This window comes from Thermobia domestica, chromosome 18 (genome assembly GCF_964235325.1).
Source record: "Thermobia domestica chromosome 18, izTheDome1.hap1.1, whole genome shotgun sequence".
In the NCBI taxonomy this organism is placed as follows: domain Eukaryota; kingdom Metazoa; phylum Arthropoda; class Insecta; order Zygentoma; family Lepismatidae; genus Thermobia; species Thermobia domestica.
The window spans coordinates 99,312,571-99,326,215 of NC_137471.1; the positions used below are offsets into that span (position 1 = coordinate 99,312,571).

A 13,645-nucleotide genomic window follows, 5' to 3' on the forward strand; every position below is an offset into this window, starting at 1 on the left:
CTCCGCTCGGCTACATGATAGGGACATTTGAGTGATACTTTCTGAAAGCCTACTCGATTCTGAAGAGAACGACGTATGAATCATCATACTACGATAATTAGGGACGTGTCAGGAAATTTTTGAAGTTTGTATAGTATCCTTGGGAAATTTCGGAAATATTCGCAGAAGAGGAAAATATTTTTCCCGCCCTTAGTATTGAAGATAGGAGATTGGTATTTGGCACAAGTAATTAGTACCGTAAGTAATATGTTTTAAAGTGATTTTCAGATCTCTATGTTAACCCAGGGCCGCGCTAGAGGGCCCCAAAACAGGGAAAAAGGTATTTTTTCTGCAAAAATAACTATTTTCCTCACTTGTAACCTTCTTAGGAACGTCCTAGGGACATGCTGGTGATAACAACTAAAAGCCTACTCTATTCTAAAGAGAACGACGTATGTATCATCATCCTACGATACTTAAGGACGTGTCAGGAAATTTTTCAAGTTTGTACAATATCCTTGAGAAATTCGGAAATATTCGCAGAAGAGGAAAATATTTTTCCCGCCCTTAGTATTGAAGATAGGAGATTGGTATTTGGCACAAGTAATTAGTACCGTAAGTAATATTTTTAAAAATGATTTCCAGATCTCTATGTTAACCCAGGGCCGCGCCAGAGGGCCCCAAAACGGGAAAACGGGATTTTTCAGAAAAATCCCTATTTTACTCAATTTTCCCTCCTTAGGGACGTCCGAGGGACATGAGGGTAATACAATCTGCAAGTCTGCTCTATTCTGAAAAGAATGGTGTATGAATCGTGATCCTACGATAATTAGGGACGTGTCAAGAAATTTTTGTAATTTATATACGGTATTCTGGGAATATTCGCAGAAGAGGAAAATATTTTTCCCGTCCTTAGTATTGAAGATAGGAAATTGGTATTTGACACAAGTAATTAGTGCACTAAGTATTATTTTTGAAAGTGATTTCCAGATCTCTATGTTTACCCAGGGCCGCGCCAGAGGGCTCCAAACCGGGAAAAAGGATTTTTCAGCAAAAATCACTATTTTCCTCAATGTTTTCCTCATTAGGGATGTCCGAGGGACATGCGGATGATACCATCTGAAAGGATACTCCATTCTGAACAAAACGACGTATGAACCATAATTTTACGATCATTAGGGACGTGTCAGATTTTTTTTTTTTAATTTGTAGGGTGTATTTTAGGGAATTTTTGATCGTTTTTTTTATGCTCTCTCAACATGGGTAAAAAATTTTCCCGCCCTTACTATTCAAGACAGAAAATTCGAATTTGTCACAGGTAATTAATACACTACGTAGATTTTTCCAAATTTTTGGAGGTTGGTGCGCAGACCCGGTAGAGTCTCAGGGGGCCCCAAACTTTGAAGAAGTTTTATTTGGGGCAAAAAATTCCGATTTTCCCTCAAATAATTCCCTTCTGGTACATCATAGGGACATGTAAGCGGTACCGTTTGAAAGGCTGTTCCATTCTGAGAAAAAAAGGAGGTATAAACCATGATCCTAGGGTAAATAGGGATGACACTGTCGCTGCTTATCTGAGACTCAAGAAAAACGCCGAAAAAGGCAAGAATTTAAAAGAGTTAAAGCCGGTGCAGTTGACAGATGTACAGATCATCATGTAAGATCACCCTCTCAGTATAAACTGCTGCGGATTCAAATAAAACACAAACCGCACTCCCTCCCGGTCCAGAACTGCTGCGTCCCTATTGCATAGTGAGAAGTAGCTAAATCAGACCAAAAGATGTAATCGCCATTCGGATGGTTTCCTTTGATTAATTGCATCCACTGATTGCTTATGAAAATATGGCCGAGAATGACATTTTCTACTTACTGCCATCCAGAGGAGCAGTTTCTGAGGAAATTTAGTTTTGAACTTAAATTTTACGGATTCAGGGACAGGAATGTGACCAAATTCAAAGTACGACATGTTTTCACTAAAATCATACCCATTCATATTAATTTACGTTTCATCGTCCATTATTACGTCCCTGTTATCATTAGAGGCACAAAACTAATCCCTGGCAATTTTGTTCAGAATGAATTTTTGTTTCCTCACCCGCACATGGAACATTCTTTTTTGTCTTCCTTTTGATCCCCAGTTCCAATAGCCACTTCCTCATAACATCAAGACTTACTGTTAATGCACGTGCAGCACTTGAAATGGTAAATTCGTCGCTAGCATCAGTAATACAATCTTCTCTTTGATTTTTTTAGTCATAATCATTTCTTTCTTTCCTCCCCCTTCTCTCTCTTCTTTTCTCTTTTTTTTCCCATTGAAATCCCATCTTTGATCCATTTTAATGTTCTGTACACAATTGCACGACTCAATCCTTCTTTTTAAAGTGCTTCACGACTTCAGTATTAGAGAGGGCGGCATTCCTCAAAATGCAATCTCGAAAACGAGTCCGATTTACTTCCACTTTCGACGGCCGGAGGTTTCCCGCTGACTGTCTCCTAACTGATACTGCCTGTATCGCATAACAGAGGGCATAACGTATGAAACAGTGAAAACAGCAGTCTCTCGAGTGTGTGTGTCATGCGCAATACACGTTCAAAATAGTCTCTCATTTGAATCCACAGCAGGTTATGCCTATCGTCTCAAAGACAGCTGGGTTAAAGGAGCATGCAATCAGTCCCGGAGTGACAATAGTTACGTTGTAGTTTTGATGCAAGATTAATATGATCAATCATATGCTTAACGAAGTGATGAGAAAACTGTCCCACGCACTTAGCAGTATGATTCAGTAAATTTTCATTCTTTCTTAATCTAGCTAAACAAGGATGGTTAAGCTACATTGATCAAATAGTACGATGATAATGATAGGAGGGTTCACTCTTTCAACCCAATTCTGCATTCCGAATGCGTTCAGTACTTGCTTGTTTGATTTCGCTTTTCCCTTAGTATCATATTTCATCGAAACGACATATGTTTTCACATACTGAAGACATGTCACAAAATATTATTGCGAAATACTGTATCTTCCGAATTTAACAACATTTTTACGAGAAATTCTGTTGTTATTTCAATACTTATCAGTATAACTATGATATACACTACTATGCAAATGTATAGTAATAAGGTTATTTTAGAAAGAGTCTAGGGAAATTGGACATTCAGGAATGGAACTTTACATTGTGAAAAGTTTACTTGTTATTCCAGAAACCTACATTCTTTTGCGACTATTCTTATCTAGCGGTAAACACATACCAAAAGAGTATATTCCATTGAATGGAAACATCAGAAAACGTTGTACATTAAAGCAAGATCTTAATTTCATGATTTTACACATTTTCTCCTCCGGCTGCAGGCTGAAACTTACTAGAATGATAATATCAAAATGATGTTTGATGTACAAATCGAAAACAGCACTTTAATAATAATCACTCCAAATAGAAACTGATCCCGATCACTACCAGGTAACTCTTAATGCTCATCACTTAAATTACTTAGTATTTTATTACTTATTACTAGTATTTATTAATAATTACTAGTTAGTACTGTGGAATTAAACTTAGTACAATTACAACGAAATAGTCTATACATAACAAAGACAAACTTACCTAGTAAGAATCCATATTTTATAAATAACCATTATTTTATAAATGGGTCTATCATATCTTTAAATAAGTATTCTATATATAATTAAACTTACCATTTAACTCGAGTTGCTACCTGTCCCGAATTACACCTAAGAGGGAAACTCTATAGGTCTGGACGACAAATTAACAAAACACTTACAAAATATAAGATGGAAATTCTTAGTGACATTTGTAAACTCGAGCCACCTATGAGTATACTTATGACTGTCAAGATATTGATATGTTTTATCACTATAATTTTTCGTGTTTGCCGCAGTGAAATCATAGTCATTGATGTCTCTCCTGGCCAGTTGAATGGTTCATAACTTCTGTTCATCTATCATCAGGATAATGTTAGGGTTCTGTGTTTTGTGTTATCAATTTAAGTTTTAATGAAATTTTATTTCATGAATATGTATCTCTTTGTATCATTCTTAAGAAATTGTACTATGTGCAAATTTGAGTATGAGAAACCGGCGATTTGCATATTGTCGATAAGTGTGTTCCACTTCGGGCCCATCAGAAGGTGGCAATCCTTTTCTACGGCTTGTTATAATTTTCATAGATTATTTCAGCAGATTCGCCTGCCATCATTGGTAGGCTTGAGTTCTTTACTGGAAAATTATTATCTTCTTAAATCTCAAGAATTTCAAAGAAAAGTAGTTCTCGTTTTTAAGTTTTCAGGAAGACATATTCTATTTCAAGAGTTTTTTAAGAATAAAAATTGTGATTATTAAGCTTTGCTACCATATCTTTCATCAATTCTGTACATATAAAAGTACACAATAATATTTCATTTTGTGATATGAGATAATTTTCCAGTAAGGGTTCAAACCTATCGACGATGGATAGGCGGCCGAAACTGTTAGGCAGGAAATTTAGAGCAAGACCTAATAAATGGAAAGTTTAATTATCATTAACATGTGTCAATATCTCGTATAAAAATATAGTATAACGTGGTTATACAAATATACTATACACACTTCAGGATCATGCTTAACATATTGTGTCCAGTTTCAAAGTTAAGATTTCCCAGGTTTCAACATTTTTCTCAATTTCCACTGTAGACCATCATCTTACAGAGTAACAACTACAACGGCAACGTTTCATGATTGACGAAATTTAGAGAAAGAAACAAATATAGTATTTTCTGAACTGAACTATCTGGAAGGCATTCGACGTTCATAGTTCAATAAAGTTTATTCTCTGTTCAGAAAAAGAACGGAGCTATTTCACAGTAATTCCAGATACAAAGGAAGGCCACCACATCGTCTTTCCTTTTGACACTTTACAGTTGTGTTTTAGAGGACAAATGTAGCTTATTTGTACATTATTGTTAATAAGACTCGCATTCAAGACCTTCAGCTGGTATCATAGACAGGGTACAAAATCTAGGTAACATTATTTTAATTGACAGTTAACATATCTCTATCTAATGAAGCGATCAGTGTAATTCTGCTCGTAACGAAGATCGATCTCTGAACAGATAGTAAGATCAGTTTCAATTATTTCGACAAGAAAGAGTTGATTTCTGAAAGTCCGTTGTAAGAAAAGAAGAAAAGAATAGGGCTATTGCCGAAACGTTAGAAAGTGATTTACTCAACTCGCTACGTAAAGAATGTGCTTTAATAGCAGACTACAAATTTAGGAGGGTCACGTAGTACTTTTTGAAATCTGAAGTATCGACTGGACACTTTCTTTTCAATTACTACATGCCTCTGTTGTATAATATTCTGTTACAAATCAATTTTTAACGGTCGTGTGTTGTTCAGTTGTAATACCTGAATAAGTATCTGAGATCCAGGAAACAGCTTTAAGGATACACGTGGTTGTAGTCTTTTATCTTCAGATCTTTCCTTAAATTTATTTGGCAAAGCCGCATACCGATACCTCTCCAGTGATAATTCCATCGGTACTGCACCTGTTGGTTCAACTTCTTCCGCAAATACTTGGCTATCTGAAGAGTAAAATCGTACAAAAAATTAAAGATCAATGAAACATACAATACAGCAAAATAAAATACAAAAAGAAAAATAAATAAAAAAGATCTTAGCAAAAAAATTAAAGTAAAAGATGAAATGAAATTTTTACGTTCCACGATTATACCGACTAGGCTAAAAGAGACGGTGATAGTGAGAGATGAGTGAAATATTGAATGAAGAAAGTGGAAAGAAACGGCAGAACCCCGAGAAAATCCACGCACATGGTGTTTGTCCACCACAAAGCTTACTTGGCGCGAGCTGGGATCGAACCAAGGACCCCATGTACCAGAAGTGAACGCTCTACCACTGAGCCACCGCGGCCCCAAAAATTAAAGCAATCTTCACACTCTACATTACATTAAAAAATACTATACTTATATTATTACTGTACTGTACGCAAGGATCAGTTTAACAAAACAATCATTGTCAAGGAGAAATACTGTAATAAGAAAAACGTTTCACGGTTAACCGTCAGACTTTGTGTGGTCTTCTTCTAGAGACAATTTAGTAATTTATAATTTTGGTAATTTTCAAAATTTATGCATGGCTAATATATACCTCCCAAAACTTCAAAGGGATGTATCAATAGTACATACAGGGTGTCCGAGAAGTCCTTCCCTGATTACAGAAATTGATAACTCAGGCTAGAAATACGATAGAAATATGAAACTGGTGTTGAATTGTTTACAAACTATAAAAGTTTTGGTCACATCAGTACACTTCCACATGAGCACCCTTGGTAGCATGTAGCACATCTAGGCGATATTCAATTTCCATACACACATTAGCCAACATCACTGGAGGGATCGATGCAACGACTGTGGTTATTCGTTGCTGCAGGGTTTCAAGATCTGGTACACGTGTTCGGTAGACCTCATCCTTGACATAATCTCATAAAAAGAAGTCAGGAGAGCGTGGAGGCCAAGCTGTTGGTCCATCACGACCAATCCATCGCCCAGGAAATGTCCTATCGAGATGTCGAGAAAAGTCGAGGCAACCGACCCTGTGTTTTTGAACTTCTCATACCAGGCTTTAATGCTCTTGACATCAGGTGGAGTCCTCCCAAATGTTGTCTGGAACTGTCTCTGCACCGTGGTTGGTGGTCGTGTCTCATGGTACCACAGGACACACTGTGCCTTCTCCTGGTTGGTTGGCATGGCTTCTTGGGCTTCTTACTTACGTACTACAAACCTAAAACAAACAAAACTGAGACTTGGTAAAACAGAACACACCTAACACAGACAAAAACTTTTATAGTTTGTAAACAATTCAACACCAGTTTCATATTTCTATCTTATTTCTAGCCTGAGTTATCAATTTCTGTAATCAGGGAAGGACTTCTCGGACACCCTGTATGTTCTATTCAAGAGAAGATACCAATGTACTCATTCATATGATCATATGATGCAACAAAGCCTCATCACAATTGGGGCACTATATTCAAAATCATGACTCATGTTAATTCAAATTTCCCGGTAAATTCAAAATTCCCGCCAAATTATTAAATGTTTCTTACGTATATTCTTTCAAAACTTTTTTTTTATTTATAAAAGTATACAAGGTGGAACAACCAAATTGATAGCTATATCTATTTACGTTCTAGAGAACATTTCTTTATTTTTATTTTTTGATTATTCTCTAATTCAAGGTGTGCCAACACACACACCTCCCAAATTTTAAGAGAAACACATCGAAGTACCCGTGTTACGTGTTATATTAATGAGAACTGACCCATATATCTATCCCTAAGATCATATAATATAATAAAGTTTCATTAAAGAAGGTAAATTACGACAAAAATACACCACGTTACGAGCATATGGCAAATACGTATATTTTTGGTAAATTTTTACCTATAGAAGGAGACAAGCGGGTCCAGCCAATTTATTGAAGTATATGCTTTAGTCCTAGAGAATAATTACTAATTTTTCTTTTCCGACAATTCCCTAATTTAAGGGTTGGTCGTATGTACTCCTTCCAAAATTTAAGAGGGTGCTCCGTTGTACACCCTATTCCGAAAAGAATGAAGGCATTGATTATAATGCTAAAAAGAGCTAAAAAGCTAAAAAGAAAAATTGAGCTAAAAAGAAATTCTAAGTCCAACTTCGGATATCTTCGGAAATAGTAAACTAAATATGCTAGATTCGAGCCCCAAAGAACTTTGGCAATCGGGAAAATGTGCAGATGTGTTCTTTTTTCTTTTTTAAGTGTAATAAGGCATGTTGAAACAGAAAAAAGTAACACCCATTGAAATACTTACACATACAGTAATTCGAAACTATGTATACATGTAAGCACAAGCACATCTGGTTTTCTCACCTACGTTTCCATACATAAAAGAACATTTCAAACGAAAGGAAAGACAGCGAACATGATTCTCGCATCCACAGTAGAATTAAAAAAACATTTGCAACATATTTGTATTTCATTATCTTGGAAATTCAGTTATATTTCTTCAGAAGGAAGTGTACATATTAGCTCAGTGGTAACGCGCGGAGATTCTAATCGTAAGGTAGTGAGTTCGATTTCCGGTTGGGTCAACGTTTTAGTGTGTAATGCTATATTTCTCAATGCATGAATATTTACATAAAATAATTACATTAAAATAAATCAGTTGTATAAATGTTCATACAATCATTTGAGGACATAAGAAATTAATATTTAAAATACAACATCTGAGATGTGGTGTGTTGACAAAATGTTGGTATATTACCGGTATATGTTAAATACAAATTAAGAAATTCGTGTAATAGCATTAACCCTTTGACTACCAACGGAATACATGTGTCCCATGCGAAATTCAAACATCGTTGGGAATTTGCTTTAGAAAATTCTAAAAAAATACATATTGTTCTCCCATCGGCAAAGTTGTGACCGGAAGACTGTGTTTAGTTTCTAAAACTGTGTAGAGATGTCAGGAATATCCCACATTAAAGGAGTTGTACATATAAAAGAATGTTCACATTAAAAAAATGATAATCAAAGAGAGAAATAAGTATGTGTAGTGAATTTGTCTCCAACTATCTGTCATACGGAGATCAATTCTCAATATTCTCATTACAGCATAGAATTTACGTTCATGAAATAGAGGCGTAAGGAGAACATGCGGGTACAATCCAAAATCGGATCGTGATTCCAGACAGCAAGCTTACTATCCCCAAAACCACGTTCACAGAAAGTTTACGATTCCCACACGTCACTTTAAGAAACTAAATTGTGCTTTTATAAGAAAGACAGAACAGAATTTCTTTCCATGGGTTTTCACTTCAATACTCTTCAAATGCTTCTTTATATGGAAATGTTCAGGCTTCGGTCGTTCTCCCTCTCTCCTATCTATATAAAAATGTACGTATGTATATGCTCGGAGTCGCTGAGATAAAGTGACACTTCCGATGTTTAAATCTAAATTTAACTCCCATTAGTATTCCTGGCGCGGATGGCAACGTGTAAAAATAATTGAAAACGACCGATATTAGTGTCAAATCCATAGTTCTCGGGTGTCCCTATGTTCATTGGTGACAGTTTTGGTGCCCTCTAAGTAGAAGATCTGCTCCCAGTTAGGATAAGACCCGCTCTACTACTCCTAGGGAGAGGGAGTGTGACAAAAATGACAATAGTGTCGAATTTATAGTTTTCGAAGTCGCTTAGATAAACAGCGGGTCTATGGATGCCGTTTTAACTCCGATTTAAGCCCCTTTGAATTCGGCGGCTAACATGTAAAGTTATCGAAATCGACTGATATTTGTGTCGAATCATTAGCTATCAGCGTCGCTAAGTTAATTGATGCAGTTCTAATGCCGCTTAAGTCCAAGTTCAGCTCCCGTGGTGGCAAGACTCCCTAGCCCTCCTACGGTGAGTAGAAGGGGCAGACATAAAAATGATAAAGAAAACCGATATTAGTGTCGAATCCATAGTTTTTGGGATCGCTTAGATCAAGAGTGACACTCCAGATGTCTTTCAAGTCCAACTTCAGCCCCATTAGCATCCTGAAGGAGGTGTGAAATGTGACATAAAAATAATTGAAAATTACCTATATTAGTGTCTAGTCCATAGCTTTTAGGGTCACTAACGAGGAAGGTCCATAAACCGTGAGAGTTGAATTTTGATGAAAATTAGTGACAAGATTGAGTTCGAGTTGCTAAGTAACGTAGTATTAGTCACTCAATGCGCAAATGCTTCGTTGAGCTGCTACACCGACGCCATATTGAAATCCAGTAGGCAGTGTAGAAGAATACCCTTTCAGCACAAAAATGAAAAAGCTCTTGGTAGATCTGACTTCATTAATGTAAACCGAGATAGAACATCTATATCTAGGAGTTCCTCCAGTGCATGATCGCAATCTTGAAAGAGGTCATATTGAATCTTGGTCTAATATGATAAATGGCAAGGGGCCATGTGGGGTATCAAATAGCACTGGAATTTACTCCTGAATCCATTTCCGCAACCAAAGTTTACATATCTGTTTTCACTTCAGAATTAAGAGCTCTCTCACTTACGGGAACATATAAAAACTGTCCGAATTAGATTTGTGTTATGAAAAGCGGTCGTGCGAGCAGTTGCAGGGTTTTAACTAATGCAGTAATAGTCACTTGATGTACAATATCCATTATATCAATCAGGTCTTGTGCCTAGTGAGAGAAATCGTTAATTAAATTGAAACACCTGTAGTGAAAAAATGGAATAGCAAGCATGCTACAAATTATACCTATTTTGAAGCGCAATGGAATAGACTGCTGGTCAGAGAAACACATGTTTAATCGTACTGACGAGCAGAGAATGCCAAAGGAATTGTTCGGATATATATTAGAAAAATGATATAGGCCTAAACTGGTGTATATTAGTTGAATGACCAAAGTGATTCGGATTCCACTATAATCAGCAAGTTCGTGTCTCCATATTAGCGTAGCAGGCATAAGTGTGGGACGTTAAACTGAATCAAACCAAAATTCTATTTAATTAATTTTACATGATCCATAATAGTTTCCATTAAGGTTTCTTCTCCGATCTTGAAACCTTACGTAAAGACCCTCATTGTTGCAGAATATTGCATTCATTTCCAATACTCATACTTGACAACTTATAATTTACCGTGCATATTACGAGTTCTTACTGCATATTTATTGTCAGTTTGTCTAAATAGAATCAGTTTATCGCTGACGCATTGAACAAAGAAGGGGATTTAAATTATCAGTTCACAGACTATTCTTAGAAGAATATACACTTGTAAACTTAGAATTCGCTTTTCTTGTATCTGTTGTGCTATTAGTGATAAGAGAATGCATACACACCTGCTAAGAATAGGTGGCAATAAAGATTATTAAAAGATTCAATACCAAGTTGAAATCCATAAAACAAGCTTCTTTCTTGTTTTTTCCTTCAATATTAAATAATTAAATATTTGCATCTTTCCACCTTCAACAATAAAACCTCGCTTATAATAAGGGTATGACCAGTTTTCGTATCGAAACTGTGGTAAGTAACTAATTGTAACAGGTGGTCCTTAAAGTCCGAGAATTTATTTATTATTTAAATTACGTACTTGACAACTCAAGAAAGTCATTTTGGGACATGTTTATTCATTTGCTTTAACACTCACGATGATATGTATGGCTCTTTTTTTTTGTGTTTGAAATACTCTATGGGAATGTGGTGTATATCCCTAATATTGTACTCCGTATTATTAAAAACCGACAAAGTATACTTATTACTTCTCTTGACTTGAGACTATTTTTTTAAGGTTTTAAGACATAGCACGCAGAGTTTAGAGTGCTTTCCTACAGGCAATTGCAATATGGGTGTGCACTGAGGTGTATGGTGTCTGTCCTCGAATGACAAACAGTAGTAGTACAGCAATTTTGGTGCGAGCAGGCGTGTGACGTTCGGTACGAACTCATTTGTTGGACCAGTGAAACATTCGTTCCGTGCATAAAATGCGAACAATTAATCCGATAAGTGTAATCAACATTTTAAATCAAGTAGTGGTGGAAAAATATATTGTCGTGAGTTAGAATGGGGTAGAAGATAAGATTGCAGATACATTGTTTGCAATGATAGCAAGCAAATATAATGGCGACGTTTCTCTAACAGTTAGTGACACATTAAATGTAGACACTGACACAGAGAGTGAACATGAATATTCGACAAATGAAATGGATTTGTAACAGGTAACTAGTCCATCAGTTAGTAACAGGAGCCTTCTACCAGCGAGTATGAGATGTCATCTCCAAGCCGGACAAAGTCTGTACGTGTATCAGAAGCTGTCGTCAACAAATACAAACAAATTCAGGAGCACGTTGCATTATTGAAAAGGAATGGAAAACGCAACACTGTTGCAGCTGCAGCGAAGAAATTCAAATGCAATACGGCGTTTGTGTATAGGGCTTTGAAGTTCCATGACAAACCTCTTTGCTCTCATACCATGTCACTACTAAAATACGAAGTACTAAACACATTCAACATTTATCGCACTAAAGGACTTACGATCCATGACTGTCATTTGAAAGCATGCATGTTACTGACAACGAGGAAATTGAACTATCCGTTGCGTGCTTGTCGTGGTTTCATGAACAAATTGTAAAAAAAGAGCACAGGATTCGCTCAAGAAGGATTACTCAATTTGTAACGAAGAAAGATGATGAAAACGAAGGTGAATTACTTGATAATGCCCAAAATTTTGTGATTAAAATAATAAAATAATACATGAGAAACCGCACAACAGTGAATGCATCTTTAATACTGATCATGAGTAGAGTACGAAATGACCTCTGGTAGAACTCTGTCAGAAATAGGTGAGAAACATACTACAGCAGTCGTTCAGTTATTGGCATCAGTGTCCCATGCATACACCATCTAAATTCACATTTCCTCAGTACGGCTAGGCACACACACACACACACACACACACACACACACACACATATATATATATATATATATATATATATATATATATATATATATATATATATGTGTGTGTATGTATGTATGTATGTATGTATGTTTCCAGGAGCCTAAAGGCGTGTTCGGACTCAATGTGAAACAACAGTTAGCTAAACAGACACCTTTCAGCATTGTTATTGATGCGAGCAAATCAGGTAAACTCACTCGCGAACACGTCAAACGGTGGCTAAAAGACATGTTTATTCCTGATGTGAAAGAAAATTTCCTGCTGCTGTTTGACTCATGGAGAGGACAGACGGGTGAAGACGTGCGAGAATTGTTACATGAGAAAAACATTCATGCTGAAGTTATACCCCCACAGACCAAATTTATTCAGCCTCTTGATGTATACTTTTTTCAGTCAGTATAAGCTGGTAATTCGGAGACTTGAGGATTATTTTCGACACAAATTCATTGTTTGTGGTACACCGAACAAGTTATATGACAGAATTTTCATAATGAAAATGCATTCTGTTGTGTATCATCAATTTTGTGCCCCAGTTCTAAAGGACATGCTTGCATATGCATGGCAGAAATGTGGGTACGTCACAGGAGCAAGAGTTGGTCCATTTACAAATGTTCTGAAGACTATGTTGCAAGTAGAAAATAGTGTCTGTGGTCATGTAGAATGTGACGAAAGTGCATTCGTTAAGTATTCGTACTGCTCCACGATGTTGTATGCTAATCATTTCGTTATGGATTTCCATCATCACAACTGAAGAGCAAAAAGTTAGTAGGTTAGACTAATATTTGCTTATGTGCACCAGTCTATATTATTTTTCTATTAATTTTCTAACAACTTCAAGACATATGCTTGTAAGTCATATGTGACGTTGCACCTAACTTATTTTACAGCATTTAAATGCTATGCATAATCGCAACACACACACACATTGGAGAGAGAGAGATTCGAAATAGGTATTTGTTACAGTGCTGAAATTCCATTTTGCACTACAGGCATTTCAATTTAATTAACGATTTCTCTCACTAGGCTTAAAATCTGATTGGTATAGTGGCTATTGTACATCAAATGACTACTCCTGCATTAGTTGAAACCTTGCAACAGCTCGCACGACCGCATTTCACACCACAGTTTTTATATGTTTCTGTGGGTGAGAGAGCTCTTA

General features: G+C 36.3%; 1 protein-coding gene across 2 annotated transcripts in view; it reads right to left on the reverse strand.

The window, feature by feature from the left end:
• LOC145675453 (serine-enriched protein) overlaps positions 1-13,645 on the reverse strand; it is a 765,040-nt gene that overhangs the window by 55,390 nt on the left and 696,005 nt on the right. For both annotated transcript variants that reach the window (XM_081745877.1, XM_081745876.1), the window contains exon 7: positions 5,379-5,554. In XM_081745877.1, the coding sequence (XP_081602003.1) occupies positions 5,379-5,554 (176 nt within the window). The remainder of the gene's footprint in view (positions 1-5,378; positions 5,555-13,645) is intronic.